The sequence below is a fragment of the Cupressus sempervirens genome, chromosome 4 (assembly GCF_028749045.1).
Source record: "Cupressus sempervirens isolate cs-2001-9-10 chromosome 4, ASM2874904v1, whole genome shotgun sequence".
Classification (NCBI taxonomy): domain Eukaryota; kingdom Viridiplantae; phylum Streptophyta; class Pinopsida; order Cupressales; family Cupressaceae; genus Cupressus; species Cupressus sempervirens.
In genome coordinates, this window is record NC_143121.1 from 701,192,668 (window position 1) to 701,218,629 (window position 25,962).

At 35.7% G+C, this 25,962-nt stretch overlaps 1 protein-coding gene across 4 annotated transcripts in view; it reads right to left on the reverse strand.

Annotated features, from left to right (window-relative positions):
• MURE (ALBINO OR PALE-GREEN 13) overlaps nucleotides 1-25,962 on the reverse strand; it is a 162,542-nt gene that overhangs the window by 16,581 nt on the left and 119,999 nt on the right. For all 4 annotated transcript variants that reach the window (XM_089826564.1, XM_089826565.1, XM_089826563.1 and 1 more), the window contains one exon: nucleotides 20,530-20,675. In XM_089826564.1, the coding sequence (XP_089682690.1) occupies nucleotides 20,530-20,675 (146 nt within the window). The remainder of the gene's footprint in view (nucleotides 1-20,529; nucleotides 20,676-25,962) is intronic.

A 25,962-nucleotide genomic window follows, 5' to 3' on the forward strand; every position in this document is an offset into this window, starting at 1 on the left:
TAATTCAGATGCTTGCAACTTTCCAAGAAGAGTTTCTCTGGAAAAGTTAGGTGTACAAGGAATAACTTCTTCAATCATTTGTGATTTCTAATGTTAAGGAGGTATCAAAGTTTTCAGAATATTCCACACAATCTCATCTTATGTTTTGGTTCCACCACAACTTCTAATTCCTGTAACTATCTTAGATATCCTACTAAGGTATACCCTTACAGTTTCATCTTCCTGCATTTTAGCACTTTAAAACATACTTATCCAACTCTGTAATTTAGACTTCTTTGCATACTCATCACCTTCAAATATGTTGCAATCTAATCAAAATTTCATGAGCAAGCTTTAAAGTTTTTGCATCTACATATTCACATTCTAGGAGAGCTGACATCAGTACTTCTTTAGCAAGCATGTTTTGCATGAATAGATCTTTAGCATCTTGTTCACATGAATCAAGTGTATCTTCATCTATTACATCCTTCTTCTTGAGTGTAACCAACCAAAATTCTAGACCCGTGCACATCGAGTCTTCACCTTTTCTTTCCAATTGTCATAATTCACTCAATCAAACTTCAGACTTTCTTTCCTCAAATAAGAACCTATGGATCTCCTTAAGTTATTAGAATTTTCCTTCAAGGACCTAATTAGGGCTTTGATACCAATTGTTAGAAACTAAAGTCCACCAATATAACTAAGAAGGGAGGGGAGGGAGAAATCAGTTATGTGCTTAAGACAACTTTTAACAACTTTAACAAATCTGCAACAACCATAGAAAGATAACCATACACAATAACACCACATTTGTTAACTAGGGAAACCCTTAATCAGAGGGAAAACCCCGATGGGAATGATGCCCACAAGATGATGTACAAATATAGAAGTTCCTTGTGAAAAGGTAGACTCTAGTAGGAGTCAATAAAATACATTCATTGCATATGAGCCCCTATTAGGAGACTTTGAATCCCTATTAGGAGATTCCAACCCTATTATGAGTTGTGCCAACCCTATTAGGAATTGATAGGAAGACAACTAAACCCACTATTCAAATTGCTTCAAGATTGTCTTTCAATAAACAATCTTCAAGATAACATATCCAAGTGCATGAACTGACTAAGCAGCAACTCGTTTGCTAATAGAATTACTTTGAAGCTCACAGTACATCCTCAACATCAATCTTTACTCTGATCTTGGCCAAATTCACATTCAAGCTCGCATAAACAAAGGAAACAAACTTTCTTTATACCAAGTTCTAAAACATGTATTGAGTTGGCCTTGAGGCTTTCTCAATTTACGATGAAGAATATAGGACCACACTAAGATATTACAATACATGTTACATTACAAATAACACTTCCCATATTGATATTAACAATAGTCGGCCTCCTAGGAGATACGTTAAAGTCTTCACAAATCTTCTTACAATGAACATCTGATTCTGCCATGTTAACCATAGCATCCTAAACATGTCTTCTACTATAATCTACGCCCATAGAACAGTCTTCAGCCTCACCAAAAAGATACAATACAAATACTAATACTCGCTTTCCAGAAACTCGTTCTAAGATAAGTCTCCACAAAAACTTATGTAACTCATGTAAATCTGCATCTCTTTCCCAAACACAAACACAACATCAAAACATCTTCCTGGATTTTCCTCTAAATGTGCAGAACATAACTCTCTGACCACGAACCTCACCAAATGAATCTTCTTCTGCAACTTCAATTGAATTGTCCTAGAAAACTGATATGTTGATATCAATGACAAACACGGTCATGAATGCAACACATAAGCGCTCAATCATCTCTCTGAAATATTGGCAATCTCCCCCATACATTCAGACCTTTAGCAACATCAAGCATCCATGCTAACACGTCCCCCAAGGCAGTGTAACCATGACAAAAAGTTATGAGCGTTTTGAACAGACATCAGCCTTCCAAAGGATGTGTCCCTTCACATAGAGGCCTAAGCATGTATAAAAAGAGAACACTTGCAGAAAAATGTAAGAATGGAACATTAGAAAATTCATTCAAGCATTCAAGGAGGTCTACAACAAAGAATGTGACATGTAACTCCAATTTATAAATAAATATATCAAGACAATTAAAATGTTATTTGGTGCTTATCTTGAGAGCAGATTTATGAAGTGAGAACAAAGCTTAAGCAAATGTATACAAAGAGATTCTATTAGTCTTTTTTAGATATTGTACAAGACTTTACAACATATTTATAGAAAAAATTATATTGAATTTTTTATACATACTGATTGATTCTTAAGGTTTTCCATAGTAGGGGCAATGAAGAATTACAAGTAATGGTGATTGGGTCATCTTGTAGGTACTCCACCTCGTATGGATGGAATAGGCCACATGAGGCCAAGAGGGATAGTATGTCCGCTCTTGGACCTAGGGTTAGAGAGTTACAAGGGCACATTATCGAACCACTTTGTCTTAGTTCTTCTTACTCTAAGAGATGGATCTGGTCCTAGTTGGACGTTCTTGTGTCTTCTGAATTGTTACTCCAAGTGATGGTTCTAGTCGTGGTTGGATGTTCCTACATCTTGTGGATTGGTTACTCCAAGAGATAGATCTATTCCTAGATGGGCAATCCTGCATCTTGTGGACTGGTTGCCCCAAGAGATGGACCTAGTCCAAGTTGTAAATTCATGCCTCTTGTGGACCACATGAGCAATGGCTACATATATTCAAGTGTATTTCATGAATTCATATGTATACCTTGTGTCTTTATGTGTATACTTCGTGTCTTCATGCATTCGTATGATTGCTTTATGTCTTGAAGTGTGTGCTCCGTGTCTATACGCATTTGTACATATACTTCATGGCTTCAAGGGTATGCTCCATTTTTTGCTTTATATTGATGGGTCATTTAGAATATTAGAATAACTAGAGTAAGCAAAATGATATGAATTTATAAAAGGGTCATAGATATCATGCAAATAATGGATTTTTGCAAATACAAATGGCACCATTATAAAATGCCCTTGCTCCTTTTCTTTGGAGGATGAGAGAAAATTTGTCTGAAACATTGAGTTTCTAGTAATAATCATAATTCACATTCAAAATAAGCGAGAGAACATATATGATAACATTAAAGCAACGTAGCAGATGGTGGGTTGCAGATCATTCAAAGCAATCATGGGAGGGGAGGACTATCATGTCCCACGTTGGAAACCCCAATCATAGCAACAAATGAAAATAATAAAGCATCGATTGATAACTTGTATTATGGTAGAGATATTAAGGGGGGGAAACATAAGCATTACTATTATAAATTAAGGAAGAATTTATTATTAATTAAGATAGTAACAAGGCAGCATTGATTTAAAGCAATAAATATCTCACCTCCCACCAAAGGGCGTAAAAAAAGGGGAAGCATCTTTGAAAATATTAGAGATATATTGCCCAAGTGAGAGTTGTGTTTTGACTGGGGAGTAATAAACTTTTAATAACCAAAGGGAAATAAGATAGTGTGTTTCCCTTGAGCTTCGTCATGAACATTACTAGGAATTTTATGCTAGGAAGAACTTTTTGTTTGAGTCGCATTGCTGATTGAGACTTCTTGATGTATGTTTTATGAACCACCAAATAGTAGAATAAAATACCAATGTATCTTATGCTCTCTTGAACAAAGACTCGTGTATGCTAAGATTGTGAGAAGATCGTGCAATGACTCTGTGGTTCATTTTGTGTTAGGTATCAATCGTGGATAAGCTCGGTGGTCGATGTAATTTTTTGATGATGACAAGGGGCCATACTCATATTCACTTGGATTCATTTCAGATCATGTTGGATGTGGGAGCTATCAAAAGGTTTTGCAATGAAGTTCCTTTTTCAAGAGGTACTTTCACAAAATATGCGAAAATGAAAGGGGAAAGGGTCCATAGATTCTATTATACTCTTAAGGGTAGTGACAACAATAGATTGTACTTTGGTGGACAAATTCCTCAATTTCCAAGTTTTGCTTCGCCAAGTTATACTACAACTATGTGTGAATTGATGCAATCTTCAAAGGTTATGCAAAAGATTTCACATCACCACAAACACCATCATCAAGAAAAATGTATGTGAATTATAGAAGTTACGCATATGCACGAATGGGTTCAAGCTAACTTTGCACAATGATTTAGAATTATTAAAACATCAAAATTATGACGTAATCTCCCCTTTTTCTGGGACATATGAAAAAGTAATTGCCAACCCCCTTTATACTAATACTGACTATTGAGGACTTAATACAAAGTTATTAAAGTCAATTTAATATAAGAAGGGGGGAATCAATAAGAGACGAACTGGTAAAAGGACAAGGATAGGATTGGAAAATGAAGAGTCAAGCAGAGGGACATTAAAGGTCAGCAGATTGTGTTTAAAAAGGAGAGGAGGAGCTCATTCAATATGCTTGGATATACATCTTGTTTGTTTGGTTATTGATCTCACCTGTAGAGTCAGTTGGAAGCTTCAGCTTCAGCCGGCTTGGAGGACGAAAACCCATCGTAGTGAAGGAGTCATTTAAGGTGCTTCACTTGCGCTTCATCACATCTCTTGTTTTAGCATCTCCAAATTTACTGTAATTATGTTTTTAAACTAGGTTTTCTGGTGATAATAATAGTTATTGTATTGCTGAGGTATAATGCAATAACAAACTTGAGATTATTGGAATCTATTATATTGGATGAATTGTTGGTTATTTGTTGAGTATTTGATAAAATCATTTGCAAGTATTTGCTATTCATTATTCTGTGATTTTCATTTGAGAGTTTGAAGACAATGCCCAGTAGGGATATTATAGTGGTATCAAAGTTGGTTTTCCTGCCAGCTTGTGAAGATTAATTGAAAGACAAACAACATAGTGCCAAAGAGATTTACCAGTTGTAGCAATCTAAATATCTAATACTTCAGAAAATAATTTATGACTTACAAAGTCTGGAAATGGTCTAGCTTTGTGATGAATTTATCAAAGCAAAAAAGATTTCAATATTGGCAATATATGAAACATTATGAGAGGAGTATATGGGGACAAAGATGTTTTGACGACAAAACTATACTGGTGTGCGTATTGGTGTATTAAGCCTCTACCCGCTTTACAACTCTAGATAAAATTTGGACGATTATAAATGTATTCAGAATACTGATAAAGAATTGTTCATTGCAGGATTGAACGAGATGATAAATACTCAAGGAAGGCTATTATGATTGAGATTTGAACTCGGAAGAAATTAGTTAGCAACTTCGTTTTGGAATGGGCAAGATAAAGTGTGATCTTCAATATCGGGCAATATATAAACTGACAGGCTATTTACCTTCCACATCAAGAATAATAATATTATTTGATTAAAAAAAGGGGTGACTGTTAAGAGAACTCTAAATAACAGTGGTATTAAAGGAGCACTTATATGCTACGGTTCATCAGATAATCTTGAGAAGTTCGATTGATTCAAAGACTATGAATATTCAAGTGATTTGTGCCTTCATTAGCACAATATAATTTTCACCACGCATAGGCTGAATAAATAATATTATATTGTTTGGCCAGAATTTTGGCGAGGATTTTATGTGATTTCAATGTCATCAACATACATTAGGCTCAATTAAAACTTATAGCGAGACTTTTGAAAGACATTAATATTTGGTAAGCATGGAATGTTTTAACTACAAGCCAAAAACGTCGTGTCATCAATAAAATATGCAGTGCATGTACCGTGCCTTTGCTGGAGCGGTACCAGAAAAAGCCACAAAGGGAAGAGGAAGTGTTCGAAGCAACTTCAAACTCTATTTTGGGTCGTCTTTCATATGCCCAATGCTCTGCAAAGCCATTTTAACTTCCAGAGCAACAATTTTGATTTTTTTTGATACATTCAAAAGAATTGAAGGGAATTGATATTTGTCATCGCAAGAATATTCTTGAGTGCGTCAATTTATCATTGCTTATCAGGAATGTTACAAATTTCTTTATAAAATTTCCCGAGACTGTCAAAACTCATAAGGAGCCGGTTTGATGTGAAACAAAACATATGGTGCATGATAACATTTGCCTAGCATGACAATGGATTAGATTTTAACGAGCCCAAATTTTGCAATGCTTAGTTCATCATTCAAGATTCAAACAAGAAAATGAGGAAGTGTAACTGATTCTACAATATTTTGAAAATGAAGAAGTGTTCGGAGCAACTTTAAACATTATTTTGGGTCGTCTTTCATATGCCTAGTGCCCTACAAAGCCGTTTTAACTTCCAGAGCAACAAATTTGACTTTTTTCGATACATTCAAAAAAATTGAAGGGAATTGATATTTGTTGTTGCAAGAATATTTTTGAGTGCATCAATTTATCATTGCTTGTCAGGAATGTTACAACTTCCTCTATAAAATTTCCCAAGACTGTCAAAACTTAGGAGTCAGTTTGATGTGAGACGAAACATATGGTGCATGATAACATTTGCCTAGCATGACAATGGATTAAACTTTAATGGGCCCAAATTTTGCAATGCTCGGTGCATCATTCAGGATTCAGATGAGAAAATGAGGAAGTTTAACTGATTCTGCAATATCCGAGATTTCCTTAGTGAATAGTCGGACCCTCTTCAGGCAATCAATGATTTGATTTTTCTGTTTTTCCTGTGGAATAGAGCCCCCAAACTCCATTACGGAAAAATCAAACTCCCGACAATAGTTTAGGAAATAATCGTGGGTTGAACCTGCGAAAGCACCAAGTTCACCACTATAGCTCTCAGAGAAATATATTTGAAATTTTATCTTGCCCATTTCTATATCAAGAAATTTGTTTGTTGATGTGTAAAGATGCTCATAAACAATTTAATGTTTGCTGAGCCAATACAACAACTATTTATTTCATTTGTCCCTCCAAAGGTTCCAGTTAGCTGCCAAATCAGAGTTCTACATAATACTCTGGCATGTCGTGAGAGAGCAGTTAGCGACATATTACATTTTGGCAACACTTAATAGTTCTGGCATGAGTTGTTTGGTCATTTATATTTTTTACTTGAGATTTTAACAACCACTTTCAAGCAATGTTGCTTCGTAGTCAAGATTGTTCACGGCAAAGAGGTTATTTTCAGGCACGACTGTGTAAGTGCACTATTGGTTTTAACTAGGAGGTTAGTGGCATTGCAATGTATATTGGAAGCTCACAATTCAGCAATACGTACTAATTCAGCAACACATACTACTAAGTCCTTTCCTTCTACATGGTTGACTGCATAATCCAATGCAAGTAATCTTTAGAAACTACTAGAACTGATTGAGTGTCATGAGGATTGTATCCATTTGCGCTACAATGAGTCACCTTTGGCAGACAAGAACTCCATCTACAGGAACAATATCACCGCGTATTGTATCACTAAGTTGCCCAAAGCTATCAAAGGAAAATCCACATAAACTTTCCAATACGCCCTCTTCAGTCTTGTATGAGGCAGCCACTTTAGACTATAGGGAGAAGTGTCAATAATTGTGCCCATAGTTCCGAAAATCGCAGGAATCGCCAATTCGGCGAGTCGATTCAACCAAACCGATTTTTTTCGCCTCTTGAATTGGAATTGGCGACTTTTTGGCATAAATAGCCTAAATCGCTGATTCAGGCGATTCATGCCAAAAATCGCCTGAATCTGCCCTAAAAATCAGCTATAAGTTAGTAACTTACGAGTTTAATATCTGCCTGTCAATGATTTGTTTTTCTTGTTAGAAGAAGAGAGTAACAAGGGTATTTACAATCGGAAACCTCTATACTATAGTTGTGATAAACCACACGATCAAATACACACAATAATGATACACAAAATGACCCTCTGCTAATAGTTATCAGTATCACCATAACATCAACAACACTATGCTACAATATCAAAGCTAGCCACCAGCAGTTCAAATTCCTCACCAAAGAAAATACATCCCACTAAGATATCAAAACGTCACTACAGGAAGTCTCGTCTATTACATAGCAATGACACTTCATTGTATTAGCCACGTACACAGCTGTTACAATATTGTTTCCTTTCTGATGACCAAAAGTAATGCAAAAATAAGACTCATGGCATAAGACAAACACACATGCACATGCCATTATGATAACTGATGATGCCCAATAATAAGACACTTCAACCATCCAAACATCCAAGGTCTTCATAAAATAATGGGACTGATTGAATGAGGTCTTTCAGCCACTGAGCATATGTAACATCAAACACTGATGGAGATGACAATTTAAGATATAAATAATCATCACAGGTATATATAGGGACAATCGAAAGGCTTTCTTTAATGTAACATCTGATTGTTTATTGGGTGTTTTAAATACTACTACTATATTGATGAAAATTTAATTGTTAATAAATGGCATATTTCATCTTCAGCAAACCTGGAAGTTACACTTTGTTAAGTTTTTTGTGCAGCACAGTACATTGGTTTCATAAATATGGGAAGGGTAATGTTTAATAAAAGAAGTCTGGTTTAAACTTGAATATTGTATCTTCTTTGGTAGGATCTTTTCGGATGATCTGATTCCTTCACCTGAATCTGCCCTAAAAATCTGATATTTTTTTTAATTTTGTTTACAGATATTGATACTGAATCACTGATAGACATACATTTCAAACTTTCATGGATCTTCATCTTAGATTCTTACATACATTTATGATTTGATGTCTTATGGATCTTCATCTTACATATATTCTATGATTTGAATCATTATTATCATTTGATTTCTATTTACTTCAGCTAGTCTACAATTTACATTTTACATAACATAGTTATGTATGTGATGGATTTTATGTTCCATGTTTATGTATGTTAAGTTTTAACTTCTATTTGATGATGTTATAGTGTGTTTAAGTTGTATTCAATAAAAGGTGCATGAAATAAGTTTTAAATTGTTAAAATCTCTAAATTCAAAGAGTTTTTTCAAATTCGCCGATTCATGGGCAATTCATGGCCGATTCATGATTCGATTCAGCCTTGCCGATTCCGATTCTCATTACTTTAATTGTACCACTTTGGTGTGTGTAGTGTTGAAGGAGGAAGGTCATGTGAGTAGTGTTTGGTGACATTTCTCCAAGTTTATGAATAAGTAATTGGCCTTGAGGATATTGCAACCAATAAGGAAGCCTCCCGGTAGGTATTGAAAGGGAGTAGCATTCTTGTCATCATAGGGAGATAATTACAAAGCTCGGGTGGCCTTTGCCATACTAAGGAATTTTAGAAACATTAACATAAATTGGGTGTAACGTCAGCTTTTACGTCCGTGGACCTGAGTCCTCGTCTTGCTTTGTAACAGATGGATGGATGTTAACAAAATGTTTCAATCTTCGGAGATGTTTCTTTCCTTAGTATCAAGCAGCTCATAATTCCTGTCATAGTCTTCATTGCACCACCCACAGATTTGTCGTTGAAAGATTGCAGGAGAGAATTGTGTTCGTGAATGGTTGTGACTAGAAGACTCAAGATTTGTTGTTAAACATTTGAGGTTTAAGGACTGAGGTGAAATAATTGGTTTTGTCGTAAAATACAGTCAGCACTAGCATAGGGAAAACATTGTTGGGTCAGTCTTTGTGAGAATAAACCAACATTACCAGCTTCTAGACAGCTTAGTATAGCTTGGGTCTACACAAATCTTCTCACTGGGCTGCTACAGTTCAGGAATCATATTTTTAATTGTTGCCAGACTAATACAAATATCTTTTCACCAGATTGAGTAGCAAACAAAAGTAGCATCAAACAATGCTTTACGCCGAGGAAATTTAGATAAGACTTAAGGCAATGGAAGATCTGAAAAGCAATGTTTTATCAGAGGAATTTAACAATAATTCAATGGCCCTCAGCTACGAGACCTGCAAAAAGAAAAAACAATTGGTTGGCTATATGTATTTCGGTTGCAATTAGAATACATGGAATCCTCAAATGAAGATCTCTCCAAATTGGAAGAGATGCAAACATATTTGACCAATATAGAGTGGGTAGATTGTAGGCTCTTAAATTGGACTTCACAACCTTCAATGGTGACCTCAGTCCAGCCCAGGTTTATGAAGCATCCAGATAAATGGGTTAGCCTTTTGGTTGCTTCTTGTCTCGGCAAGATTATGAGAATAACATCTCCCACAGCAGCCTACGATGATGTAGAGTTGAGGAAAGTTCTGCAACTGATTGTGAAAAATTGACAGGGATTATATGTTGTCAAAGGCCCTGCAGTTGTGAAAAGGGTTAAGATCCTAGATACAATGGCAGAGATGAGATTATTTTATAGTATGATTGACCTTGAATGCAATGATTTAATTCTTCAGTTGTTAAATTGCTTCTTGTTTGAAATTAGGAACCACCATTTAGGGAGCATAAAGACTTGCACGCACACTATTATATCTTCAATTCTTGATGTAAATGTTGAAATTTGCAAGACGATGCAGTCAACCTTGTTAGCATTTTGGAGGAGGGAACATAGATATTGCAAGGGCATGTTTAAGTATATGCTCCCATCTGCAGCCTTCGAAATTGTGGAAGAATTAATCAAGGATAAAATTAACATGTTTCAGGATCTCATAATTGATAGTGAGCAGATCTCCACAGGGTTTAAGGTAAAGAGATTCTTAAAAAGAGGGGAAAAAAATGAGGAAGGAACCAATCTGCTCTACAAGTGACAACACTTGACACCCAATCATGTTTTTGAGAATTGTAGTATTGAAGAGGAAGCTAAAGAGATGCAGACCAGCGATAGGAAAGGTATAGATGAGATGGTTTCAGCTACGGATAAGGGACATACAAGTTTTTATGTTGGTGATTTGAAGCTTAGCCTTGACAAACATATTGATGAGGCAAGTCCTATTCGAGTTAAGAGCATGTTGGAATCTTCACTTGATGAGTTTTTGCATGATAATGATGACATAGCAGCAGCTTTGCCCTTGCATTGAAATCAAATGACCAAGGCAATTGAGGCCTATAGTGATGATATTACTTTCAGCCCGCATAGTGTTGATTGGATGAAGCATCGTAATTCACTTTTTAAGATGGATGTCGATTGGATAATGGAGAATGGATGCATGATCAGCCTTCGATAGAGATGTGGCGAACAGTATAGCCAGAGCGCATACCGTGAGAGGAGTAGTGTTGTGGCAGTCGAGCAACTTGGATCTTCCACCCATTATGGGCACAAAGCAGTAGGATATACAGATAGTTGGGAAGATGGATGGCCTTTTTGTTTGTGGGATCCAGGAGGAACATTCCCATGGTTCGTAATGTTTCCAAGAATTGGTTGGCACATAGTTGACTTCCCACAGTTATTTGACCAACATGATCTCAATTGGAATGAGATTCTCAATTGGATTGAGGATCTTCTTGCATATGATGGTAGCACATGGTAGGTTATTCTAATTGATCATGCACGTGGGATAATTTGGGGTCCTAATATTAGCATGCTTGGGGTATTGTTCTTAGGGGGAGCCAGTCAATGGCTTTGCACTTCTGAGTCCCTTGTTCATATCAAAGTGGCACAATGGATTGTCAGAGTAGTTTTCATAAGGCTGATTTGCGACCCAGCCATCGTGATCACATGCATGCAATTGTTTGAGTGCAAACAATCTCAAGGGAGGACTATAATGTCCCCTTTTTCTAGAACATTTGAAAAATTAATTGCCCAACCCCATTTATATTAATACTAACTATTGAGGACTTAATACAAAGTTATTAAAGTCAATTTAATATAAAAAGGGGGGAGTCGATAAGAGACAAGATGGTAAAACGACAAGGAAAGGATTCGAAAATGAAGAGTCAAGAAGAGGGACATGAAAGGTCACCAGGTTGTGTTTAAAAAGGGGAGGAGCTCATTTCAGTCTATTTGGATATACATTTGGTTTGTTTGGTTATTAATCTCTCCTAGAGAGTCCATTGGAAGCTTCAACTTCGGCCCACTTGGAGGACGAAAACCCATAAGCCAGAAGATGGTGAACAAAAACCCATCGTAGTAAAGGCATCATTTTAGGTGTCTCACTTGCGCTTCATTGCATCTCTTGTTTTAGCATCTCCAATCTCACTGTAATTTTATTTTTAGATTGGATTTTCTGGTGATAATATTAGTTATTGTATTGTTGAGGTATAATGCAATAACAAACCTGAGATTATTGGAATCTGCTATATTGGATGAATTGTTGGTTATTTGTTGAATATTTGATAAAATTAGTTGCAAGTATTTGCTATTCATTATTCGGTGATTTTCATTTGAGAGTTTGAAGACAATACCCAGTTGGGTTATTACATATGAGCCAAAAGTACCCATCAAAGCACCATCATATTTTACATTGCAACCACAACACTTTTTCTACTAAACTTAATCTAAATGAAGGAATTTAGAGAACAAGCAAGCACTAAAACACATCAAGTATTCACCAAACTTCAATGATAACTTTATTGTCTCAATAGCTCATAGCAACAATCTCAAAATCCCCTCCTTTACAAATGAGAAGTGGGGCCCTTATATAGGTCCTTGAATACAATGGATGGCCCAGATTGAAACAATAACCGATGGCCTAGATTATACCACATCAACATGTTGGATACAATTATCTAATTGTGTGTTGTCTTTGATGTTACACAAATGTCATATCAGTTGTCAGTCAGTGCTTACCATGCTCACTTGGTCAGCAAGACAGTTTTCCTTGTCTACCGAGCATTCCTGGAGATTACTCTGCGGAGACAATGTCTACCGAGCTCACTCGAGCATCGAAAGAATTCTGGCAAGAATTGTTGGTTATTTGTTGAATATTTGATAAAATTAGTTGCAAGTATTTGCTATTCATTATTCGGTGATTTTCATTTGAGAGTTTGAAGACAATACCTAGTTGGGTTATTACATATGAGCCAAAAGTACCCATCAAAACACCATCATATTTTACATTGCAACCACAACACTTTTTCTACTAAACTTAATCTAAATGAAGGAATTTAGAGAACAAGCAAGCACTAAAACACATCAAGTATTCACCAAACTTCAATGATAACTTTATTGTCTCAATAGCTCATAGCAACAATCTCAAAATCCCCTCCTTTACAAATGAGAAGTGGGGCCCTTATATAGGTCCTTGAATACAATGGGTGGCCCAGATTGAAACAATAACCGATGGCCTAGATTATACCACATCAACTTGTTGGATACAATTATCTAATTGTGTGTTGTCTTTGATGTTACACAAATGTCATATCAGTTGTCAGTCAGTGCTTACCGAGCTCACTTGGTCAGCAAAACGGTTTTCCTTGTCTACCAAGCATTCCTGGAGATTACTCTACGGAGACAATGTCTACCAAGCTCACTCGGGCGTCGAAAGAATTCTGGCAAGAAAGCAGTGTTAACCAAGTTCTCATGGTTAATGTAGGAAAGTTGGTCAGAGTTAGTATTAACCGAGTTCACTCGGTTGGCAAAGGATTTGTGCAAAGTTCGCAATGTTAACCAAGCTTCTGTTGGTTAACATAGGGAATCATTTCAAGACCATTGTTTACCGAGCTAGGTCAACTATCGAAGGATTTTTTTGATTTGGGATATGAAGTTTAATTATTTCAAGTATTGAGTCCAGCCGACTATGGTGATGATTATTGGCCATTGTAATTTGTAATTGAGCCGACTTGATAATCTGAATGATATAAATATAAGGTCAAGTTTTGATTTTTAGTAGTATGCAAGTGTATTGATTGATTGGAGGAAAGTGTGTGAGCGAACTTGAAGGATGGTCAGATATCCTTGTGGAGCAGCAAAGTAATATTCGATTAGGAAGGATCAAGTTTTCTGTAAAGCAAAACAGAGATCTATAATGAGCAATTCAGTTGCATCACAATCAGGTCATTTCATTGTTACTTTCTTACCATTGTAGCAGTGACCCAAAATCTCTTAATAGAGTTGGTTTAACAGCCAGTTGTAAATCCTCTAACAAGGTGGCAATTCCATTGAATTGTTTTAAAGACCTCTTACAAGGCCACTCTTAACAGGGTGATTAAATCCTCTAACAAGGTCACACCCAACAATGTGTTTTGTAACCTTTAACCGGGTTGGCTACTAACAGAGCTCACTTCAGAAGAGTGAAAAACAGTAACTAGTTACATTGGTGGTTTTTCCCATATTGGGTTTCCACATTAAATCTGGTGTCTCTTGTGTTCATTTCTTCTCTCATTTTTGCAAATTATTACTATTGATGTTTAGATCTGCTAAAGTAAAATATACTCTACACTTACCGAGTTACAGCATTTTCAGTATGTTTACTAAGTGACAGGAGTAATTAGTTTTGTTAGACATCTAAAGGATCTGTGGATATATTTTGTGGTAACTGATTCACCCACCCCCCCCCCCCCCCCCCCGCACTCTCTCAGTTACTCCATCTATATTTCCAACACAACTCTAAGTATTAGGGCCATTAATGTTTAAAAAAATCCTCTACCATAGTGGGTATTAAATTCCCACTGTGCATGCTTGCTCAGGAAGAGAGAGCGATGACATGGATGCGCACTACACATGTCTGCTATTCATTACATGCATCTGTTTTCCCTGAATGGACTATTCTTGATTCCCTTCCTTAAATGCATTGACTTTGACTTGAAGGACCTTCGTTGGTGGAGATGATTGGGTTTCGTGCTTGCAAGCACGTTGAGCTCATTGCATCCTTTTGTATCTCTGTTCTAACCCCGATTACTTCTTGTTAAATCATCTCCCTTTGATCGTTTTTCGCCTCTAATGTACTTTGCTTGGGAATTCAACTTGTTTAAATGAAATGGAAATCCTTGTTGATGATTATGATATTCTGGAGCCTCTTCACACGGAACTTCCTTGGCCATTTCTTAGATTTCAAGATTTGGACTTTGATCCTTCAAATGCTTTGACCTCAATTACTTGAAACTTGGATGTCTTTAACACTAGAACTAGAATTTGAGCATTTGGAATTGGAATTATGAGACTTGATTAGCTTCCTCCAGAATCTAGAACAGGAATTCCCACTCTTGCAGAACAAAATATTTGGCGTAAGAACCGTGTGTAGAATTAAAATGAAAGACAATTTTATATTTCATTGCAAACTCAGAATTTGAACTCATGAAATCTTCAAACTTCTTTCTCCAAAATAGAAACTATTTTTCTCTTCAAAACTTTTGCACCTTCTATTTTTCTCTTTTTCTTCAACATTTTCACTTTGAAACTCACGCTTTTGTTCAAAACTTTGCACTCCTTGCAATCTCTAAAATTTTCCTCCACAAGTCAATTAAATATTAAATACAAAATTTAATATTTAACTACTTCAAGAGTAAATCCATCTATTTTCTAGTTGATCTCATTTTTTATTTTCAAAAGGTTATTAATTAAATATTCAATTCAGTTACAAAAAAATCATTCATTTTCCAATCTTCAATTTCTATCTTGGTTTCAATTTTGTGCCTTTAATGTATGCTTCAATTTCCATTTTCACTTATCAATTCTACCATGGGTCAAATTTATCCATCTCCATCTTCGAAATTTCCAAAAATATCATGCACCTTGAACTCCATTGCAAATTAATTCATAAACTTGGACAAGCATAAAATTTAATTGTCTTTAAATTTATTTATTTTTAAATGGCTCAATATAGAATTCCAATATTCCATTTTCAAAACCTCTTCAAGCTTTGACTTTCACATTCATTGTCATAGATGTTGAGACACTTCATCAATGAGGACATTTCCTTGGTTCAGAACCATGATGAATTTGTCCTTCCTCACTTATCAAGATTCTTGCTATTTTGCCGCCTCTTCTTTTCATGTTGGGTGCGACTTGTTATGCATAAATGTTTTATGAATAGGTTTTAGGGAGGAATAAACTTAGATTTAATATTTCTAGCCAATGCAATTAATAAAAATTGTTTAATCTCAGAAGGAATTATTTACCACTCCTTGCATTTCCTAACATTGCCTATAGAATTTTATTTTTACTTACAATGTCTCCTTTGTTGTCTATACTCTATAGTATAAGCACAAATGGTCCCTATCGTGAATTGTTTCCTTCACAAAATTCCTTCAATTCACAAAAGTCCTTCGTTCACACAAAATAGTGTTAGGCACATTGTGACATTGACAATGGTCTATTTCTAATGAGTATTTCTTTGGATCAAATGGAGTTATGTCTAGGGCATGATTCATGCTTGCCCACAAATTTTCAATTTCTTCACATAATTCCTTGAATTCCTCCATTTTGTGGTAGGCTTGTCCTTTCCTCCATCATGAATATTCCCATTGTAAGTGTTCCTTCGTCAAATCATATAAAGCGCATTTAGAGCACCATGCTGAAATTTTCCATTTTCTACCATTTTTGTCATTTGCCCTAGTATTCACTAGAGCAAGTATTGTCTTTCATGAAGGATATTTTAGTTCACATTACTCCTTGACCTTGTTGGATTTGTGCTTGAATGCATTTGGGAGGGGGTTCCGAATTTTTTTAATTTTGGAATTTCCTTGACTAATGTCAATATCCACTCCAGCGTATTTTCCTCATTACAGAATTTCAATTTTTGGAAAAGTTCCTTGACTCATTTCTGGCCTCTTTGTGGATTGTTTATCTTGTTGACAATTTCTCAGCAAGTGTTGACATGCGCTACACCATTTTTGGGGTGTCAACAATGGCTTTTCTTTTCCAAACATTTTGTGTTCATGGTTGTATGCATTATGTGCTCAGTGCATGATAGGTCTTTTGCAAGATGGCTTCCTTATATTACAAATTCATCCGAATTGATTTGGCACCTTTTTGTGGACATCATTTTTCTATACATTCTCAATCAATGTCACTTTTGTGCAGCTTGAAAACAAATTGGGATTTATTCGATACTCTCGACTTGTATAATATCAACATTTGGAGTCCATGTGGAAGATGATGATGAGTCCAAGGATTTGTAAGATTTCTCAGATACTGAGGATAGCGAGAGAGTATGCACTCGAAGGACATTGAGACCACCATTACTAAGGGCAAGGGAAAGGAGTCTTCCAAATCCCCAAAGAGCTCTGTTAAGAAAGAGTCTAAAGTTTCTTAGGCTAAAAGATAGACTAAATGGCTATCTCCTTTGATGAGGAGTATTACGAAGGGGAAGAAGATATGGAGACTGACTACAAGGAGGGGGTTTCTTGTAGGAAGAAACAAGGGAAGATGCCTTGGAAAAAAAAAGATTGTGACCCCAGTTGGGAAAAATTCCAAGATTCATATGGCAAAGAGACAAGTGAAGGTGATCATCTCTTCTGATGATTACGATGAGGAGGGTGAGGATATGGACATAGAGAATGAAGAGGTTGGCACTAGTAGGAAGAAAAAGGGCATGTTTGCAAGTAAAAAACAAAGAAAGGTGTTGGAAAGTGAAGGTGATAAGCAAGCTTCTCCTCTTCATCTCATCCAGGAACAATACAAAGACAACTCCCCAAGTGGTGAGGATAACCAAGACCACTTCTTGCATATAAATTTGAACCAATTCGAAGTTCAGATCCTGTTCAAACTTGGTTCGACCAGGGTCCTCTTTTTTCAAACCTAGTTCAATTTGGTTCGAAGTGGGTTCAAACCCGGGCGAACCACCTTAAAAAAATTGAACCCAATTTGAACCCGCTGCCACGGACGGCATTTAAAGTGTTTTATTTGCAATTTTTCTAACTTTTTGGCGCCCATGAAACTTAAAAAGGTGTTATTAATTGGTTTTGTGCCCTCTCATTGTCATTTTATGTTTCTAAATAGGTTATTTTGTCTTAAATAGGTTTGTAAATACCATTGTTGATTTTGTTGTTGATCCCACTAGCCTTAGTACAAGTAATACTGGAGGCGGAGAAGAAGAAGATGAATATGAAGAAGAAGATGAAGATTGAAGAACTTAGAACAAAGAATTCTGAATATTAATAGATTTTCATTCCATTAGTTAAACAATGAACATGAAACAATGTTACTTGAACTTGATATTTTAAGTGTTTTGAATCTTTGATGTTGAAGTTGATTGAACTATGTTACTATATGATGGTATGATCACTATGATGTGTTACTGTTTATGGTGTTTTAAAGTTTTTGTTGTTTAAATGTGTTTATGCTACTATGCTACATTCTAATTTTAACTCATGCTTCATATATATATATATATATATATATATATATATATATATAATTTTTTTTTATTTTTTTTTTTTAACATGTTTTTGTACTAAAGAACTAAAATGAACCCAAACCCCTTTCCAAAATTTTGTCGAACTTGCGACCCAGTCCTCGAACTTCAAACTTTGAACTAAACCAAAACCGGCATCTTAGGTTTATTCACTTCAAAATCCCCCTTCAGTCCATATGATATGTTTCCTTGAATGAGCATGCAAATGTGCCTTAGAGCACTGGCATTTTCATCAACGCGAGTGCATACTTCTCTGACTGAAGCTTTATATGTTCATGGATGAGAAAAGATTCCTTCATCACTTTAATTGTAAAGCCAGTTCTTCTCGTGGATGATCTATCATAGATGCAATATCGGGGTGTTCAAAGTATGCATCCACATATGCTCTATATTTGCATTGGCATTTTACATCGGCCATAGGTATGGATTCTTCATTCATAAAAAAATGATTTATGAATGTGTGTGGGGTTTCTTCAAAGACATTTTATCTTTGCAATGTTCCTCCATTTTGAGTGAAATATGATGTGAGTGCACCTCATCTTTCATGGTGCGCTTTAAAATATTTCATCATTTCTTGCACTCAGCATGATTAAGCACCCCATGCAAACTACATTTCAGCACATACGTTCCTTCAGCAATGAATATTGTTGTGAATGCATTTTTTAGAAGGGCATAGAAAAGAGATCCTCATTTCTGATTTTTTCTCAGAAAAACTTGTCAAGCATCTTCTCTTTTCACTGTTCACTCGACCAATACTTATCTCACCTTTAAAATGTCTCTTTTCAATGTTCTCTCAACCAATACTTATCATGAAGCCAACAGATGGATCTCCCTATTATCAGAAAATCCCAACTGCCTTTGACCCGCACTTGTGCCATATTCTTCACATTCATACTATAGGGATCATGAGTCTTCTATACATAGTGATTGTATATAATTATGCTCTCTCTCTCTCTCTCTCTCTCTCTCTCTCTCTCTCTCTCTCGCGCGCGCGCGCGCGCGCGCGCACGCCCGCTGTGGCAAGGAATACCAAACTCCATTCATGTAAAAGAAGAGTCATCTCTTCTGTTACTGATCAGTCTTCCAGACCTAGTGTAGAGGAATAAGATCAGTGTACAATTTACCTCTGCAGTCAGATTTGCTGAGATATAAAGGTGGTTATGATTATGAACATTATCATGTACCTCCTCAGTAATATTTGAGCAATAAAATAATCTGATCTTATCAGAGAAGTTAGATTCACTCTTTTGCAATCCTTCATTCTATTTATAAATGTCAATGTAACCATTTTTCAAATGAATGCAAGTCTTAAATCAAACGTGTAAATTACAATACCCTGCTAACTATTCATAAAAACAAAGAGAAATTTTGAAGGAAGGAATTTAGATGGTACATTATAAAATTGACTTGTCAAACAAAAAAAAAATTAATTTCTTAAGAAAATATGAATTTGAGCAAAATATAGTTACACATGTATAGAATAATTTTGGTGGGGAATCAACAAAAGCACCTCTCTCAAGTGTCTGACAGTTCCAAGTCTAACAGACTCAAGAGGTGATGCCCTTTATGCATTCCTTTATTGTGTTACAAGGAAAAATAGGAAGCAAAGCCTCTGCCACCAAGCCTAGATGAAGGCATTTGTGGCCACAAAGACCTTCATCCACTTTCCAAAGTTTTAAGAATGCAAATAACAGTACTTCCCACAGGTTTATCAAGTACTCAGCACACGGTGAAAAAAAAGGCAAAAATTCAGTGGCATCAAGTCAAACGTTTACTGTGAGAAGCTCGGCCCAAAAAATTGGGCAAGTACTTGGAGAGTGAGTTATGAGTGAGTTATGCATCATACAGTCGTCACTAGAATAACAGGGCAGAAATCTTAAATATCCTTTTACAACATCTTGTTTGAATACTACTATAAATGGCAATCTATGTCAGTTCAATACTTTAGCAAGATTTTTTGATTTGTATATTTGTTACAAAGGTGATAATTTTCTTCCAATGGTCTGGTGTAGTCTCATCATTCATTTGTTTCAGTAACTCTAAATATGTATACTATAATTACATTATTTTTGTTTCATTAAAACAAAGTTCATAAAAATGAAATAAACTATTTAATTCTCAATGCAGTAGATAAAAGGCTCTCTTAGTTTACTAAGTTCATTCCAGTCATGATTGCTTTTACTTTAAATATGGTTAAATTATTCAACTCAAAAAATATTACTAGTGTTAGCTATAACTGTAAAACAGAGACAACTACAAAGGAAGCAACTGATTTATTTAATAACTCAGAAACACAAACATTTAGATTATTTAATGTTTCTTCACCTTTCAATAGTCAAGTTAATTGTATGCAATTCATTACAAATTGTTTTATTATCCTATTATATCACAAAAAGAATTAACTTACCGCCATGGAAATTCACTTGTATCAATACCACCAGCATGCAGGGCATCAACGTATTGTAGTGCTTCTCGACACTCGGTTCTGTCATCATAATATTTCTTTTCTTCACCAACTATTTGATATGTCTCATGGCCTTTCCCTGCAATAACCTGTCATAAATCCATTGGTTTGTATCAAATAAGAAAGAATTTATGGCAATTTTAAAAAAATACTCATGAGCCAATAATAAAGTCCATATCACTAGAAAATAAAAAATGAATAGAAGAGAATAAAGCCAGAAAACTAACACTATTCCCTGTATTATGAGATTATTTAAGCTGAATTTGACACTAAACAGTTATCACTTGATACCTAGTGGCACTAATCTCAGATTCAATCTGTTGGGCTGGCTGATGTCAAATTCAAGAGCTGCGGAAGTAATGCATATGCAGTTTATTCATTTGCATCTCAGAAACAGAACATTTCTTGAATTCTATATCTACATTATGGCTTTATTTCTACAATCACAGATCTCAATGACTCATTGAAGATAAGACTCATAAGTGTACCCTACAAGACCATACAAATTGGATCAAAGAATCCCACATTCGCACGAAGGCACGCGATTGCGATTTGAATGTATATCAGAATAAAAGGTTGACCACAAGTAGGTGGTGTTGTTCACGAATCACAATGTCTAAAATAATGTGATGCTTCATCAAGATTCAATGATATAATGTTTTAATCAATCTCAACCCCTGAAATGTGGATCAATGTTTCAGTTCCTCGAATGTGGCTCAACAAGACCGGCAAAAACATTATTCAGTTCAATCTTGATAAAGCATCATATAAGTTGACTACAAGTTATAGTGCAGCTATAATAATATGCAAGCAGTCTCCTTTCTAAATCAGAGAACAGTTAAGGCAGGACAGAGTGAGACCATGTGTTGATCTACAATCAAAAGATTCTAACAATACCATCAACCTGTTCATTTGTGTTTTATGTGAATAAATGATTTACTTGTTGAACAAGTCATTGATTCAAGGGAAAGAAAGCATGTTGGTTATTCTAGTAAAAAAGATTTGCATTTATAACAAATTGAGACCAAAAAACCACCATGTGATGGTTGACCAACAGTCAAGGATAAAGCCAAGCAAGTCAGCATGGAGGATTACCAAGCAGCTTCCAAGATATGCAGTTTCTGCAACAAACAGTGTATCTTACTTGAGTACGTTGTCATTGAAGTCAAAGGTTGATGATCATGGTTGAGGTCGGCATACAATGCCTATTATTATGTTTGATAATATTGGTTGTCCATCAAGTATTAACTGTCAATATTAAGTTGGTTGTCACTCTCAAATAGTTGTGAATAGTTGTACGTGTTGGTTATTTGACAGTTATGTTCCTCTTGGCAACCGTTGAATCCTTCGAATAAGTTGTATACCACCAAGTGAGTATGGCTGTGTTCAGATGAATTGTAATCCTTGGCCAACCATCTCTGGTCTACAGTCAAAAGATTCTGACACTACATCAACCTGTTCATTTGTGGTTTATGTGAACAAATGATGTACTTGTTGAACAAGTCGTTGATTCAAGTTTAAGCAAACAATTGGTTATTCTAGTTAAAAAGGTTTGCATTTAAATATTTTGATGCCAAATAACCACCATCTGATGGATGACCAACCATCAAGGATCTACAGTTCAAAGACTCTGACACTACCATCAGTCTGTTCGTTTGTGTTTTATGTGAATAAATGATGTAAATGTCTGGTCTTCTTCTCTGTAATGTATTCATATGCGAATAAAGATATATTTGACTCATGTATCTAGTAGACACTCCCATATGTATTGCTATTTAATGTATGTAATTTACTATGCATAGAAGTAAACATTTGGCATAGTTTCCTTTAAGAAAATCGGGTCAGAATTGAATGATAGACCAAGAAATCAGGCAATCTTTAAGGATTGTTGAACAAAGAGAATGGATAATAAGATTACATGATATTGTGAGAAATTTACCACTCACTAACAAAATGTACCTTGCTGATCAATTCTTCAGTGCAGAGCCATGGAGAGTAAATACGGGCCTTAAGAGTACATCCTCTCCATGCAAACCGAATGCTGTGACTGCGTAGAGTTGGAACATCACACAAGGGATGCAAGGGCAACATTCACCATATGCCTAATGTTGGAGAATAATCTGCAAGGGTCAAACAGATATATCTATACTGCCACAATATCTATGCTTAGTGCCTCTCAACACTGAGGGCCACAATATTTCCTTTGCCACACTAGAGTATGGTGTATAAGATTGTATTTCATATTATCATTATCTGAAGGCATGATTCAGTTATATCAGCAAGCCTGCAATAACTGAGTCAAAAATTAACATATCTTAGATGAAGCCTGGTTATATGTAAAGCTGATATAATTTTCTGAGTTGGAAAACAAGAGGTCAGAAGTTTGTTTCTGAAATGGTTTTTATGCATTTATATGTCTATCACCATTCAATGCTATATCAAATATTCTTGATCATTCCATGCTTAACTGTGGAATACATCATCCTTGCTAAAGACTGCACTCTGAGTGCTGCTGTTAAGATGCAAATCTATCATGTACTACTCTCCAGAAATTCCTTTGTACTAGGTTGCTGGGATATGCAATGCACTAATGTCTGAATAAAAAGGCCATAGTTCCAGCTGGTTAAAGCTTCAATAACAACCATTTCCTTTCCTAATCAGGAGTTTGGCATTTTGTCAAACGCTTGGCAATCGTACTCTGATTCCATTTTATGCTACTAGCAATGATATGCACAGTACTAAATTTATGAAATCGTCAAAAATTAAAAACCAATATGGCAATATGCAAATGGAGGCTCCACTAACCATGTCAATTGTAAACAAGTAACAACTGTATAACAACTTCTTGTTTAAGCACTTTAATTGTTTACACATAAGAAGATACTGGAGATTGAAATTGTATTGAACAATTATATATTCAAAATGGAACCTCGACAAAATGCAGTGAATTTCCCAGCCGCTGCTACACAATCCAATAAGCCAAACTCAAATGCTGGTCATTCCCTTGGCAGCCACAGGATGATAACTTACATGCTTGTGTCCATTACAGACCAAACTCAGCCTTACTTTGCCTGGACACAAGCCTGCCAATTCAAATTGCAGGTTTACATACTTGAAGCAGGTCCTCTAGCTTGTACATAGGGCCTCTAAAACTGGTCCCAGGACCTGTAGAATCCAATCGCAGGTTCTTGATGTCCAACGCAGCCCCTTCTATCCACAAGGCAGGCTTCAGTTTTATACACGCAGGCCTAAATTTCATGCACACAGGCCTCTAACATTTGACTGCAGCCTGGACAGGTCCAAATGCTGCCTTTTTCTGGTGGCCTTCAAACAAACTGATTTATAATAATTACTACTGCAACCAATGTTCTTCTCAATCTTTCCTCAAAGAATTCAATTGCCCTTGCATAATAGACTTCTCAGATACAGTAGTAACAGAAGAGAAGTATAGACAAATTTCTATACCTCAGCAGCAATTTGTTGCACAATTCACCACCTTCAGGACTCCCAATCAAACCCTCAACATAATATCAAGGAAATTAACAATTCGTAGGATTCAATCCACCACAAACTCTCAGCACAAATGATTCCTTCCAAAGCAATAGAAAAACAAAAATGGCAAACTCAATAACTCAGATTCAAACCCTTATACCTCAGCAAGGGAATTGTATACACAAATCAGAAAACTCAGAAACCCTTCCCAAAGACAATAAAATGTAAATAGGCAATGGGATGGTTTTTCCTTTACAATAAGCTCATATTTATAACACCAAATGGCACTTAGCTTCTTCAACACATCTTTCACTTATGAAGCTTTACCAACACAACATCAATTTATAACATTAAATATGATGAACTGTCATTAAAATAATGTAAACTTAATAATTATTAATAAATATGAACTCGACCATTAAATAACCTCATCCAATGCAAATGATGACCAACTACCAACGCTACCAACTGCACTGCCAAATATGGAAACTACCCAAAATAGACTTACTAAAAATAGTAAGTCTGCAACTAAGACCCTCAAATCCCACTGTCAGCTCATGAGGATCGCTATCACAAACTCACTCAATCCACTACAGAGACTTGCCAAAAATGGGGACATTACACCTGAAAATTCCTAGTATCAGAATTTGTTATACTTTCCTGTTTATTAATTGTGGACAGTGGATTAAATCTATAATCTGCGAGAATTCTTGAATGATAAATGGAACTCATAAATAATTGTATCTAGCTCTGGAAATTTGAGTTTGATATTTGTTGTGAGGTTTTCACACATCGCCCCAAAATCTTGGGGACCCCCTTTTTAATCGCCTTTAGGGCCAGTGGAGAAGGTTAGATGTATTTTTCACCCGGTTTCAACTTGATTTTCCAGAGCTATCAGTTCTATCCTTAGGCCGAATAAGTTCAAAATTGATTTCAACTTGGCAGGATAAGATTGTGAATTTTGTACTTAGACGATTTCTTTTGAAAATTTGGATTTAATTGTAAATTTGAATGATTTTCAAATAAGGAAATTTTTCGTTAGATTTAGGTTCTTGGAAAATCTTATTTTTTTTGGTGAAATAGAATTTAATTTTGTAAGCTGAAGTTAAATTGCAAAATCGATTTTTACTCTAGAGGCAATTTTATTTTTTGTCATAAAATTTTAATTATTTAGCAAAATCGATTTAGAGGACAATTGCAAAAATTGGCTTTAATAGATTAAATTTGCCTTAAAGCTTTTGGTATTTAATGAAATTGGTAAATTAATATTAAGAAATGGCTTTTGGTTAGCCAAAATTCTACTTCAAGGATGTATTAATTAGCAAACCCTCATTAAATAGAAATTTTTAGCATCCCCAAGGCACCATTCAATTTCGTTTTGCAATTTGTGGTTAATTAGTAAATTAAAAGTGCAGTTTTCATTTTAGAAAATTAAAATTTTGGCAAAGTATTTAAAGTGGGCCACTAACTTAGCTTTAATTTTTTTTTTTTTTTTTCTCTATAGGACCAAGTCGGCCAGCCTGGGAGGAAGGTGAAAGCTGCTATAAAGGGAGTCCCCTCCCATTTCATTTTCATCAATTCATTTGCTCCTCATGCTTGGGCGAATTTGAAGCAAGGGCAGATTTCCAGACTTGGGCAAAATTGGTGGAAGGCAGTTTTTTTGGCGATTTTTGGGCAATTTCTCCATTGCCATTGTTGAGCGATTTGTCTAAGGGCCAGATTTTTTGCGTTTTTGGGGATTTTTGCTCCACTTTGTGGGCTGCGATTTGTGCCCTAGGTGGCAGATTTTACAGATTTTGCTCCTTCTTTGCTTGGGCGAATTTTGTGGAAGGGCAGATTTTTTTTCATGCTTAGCCGAATTTTGTGGGGGCCGAAATTTGTGGA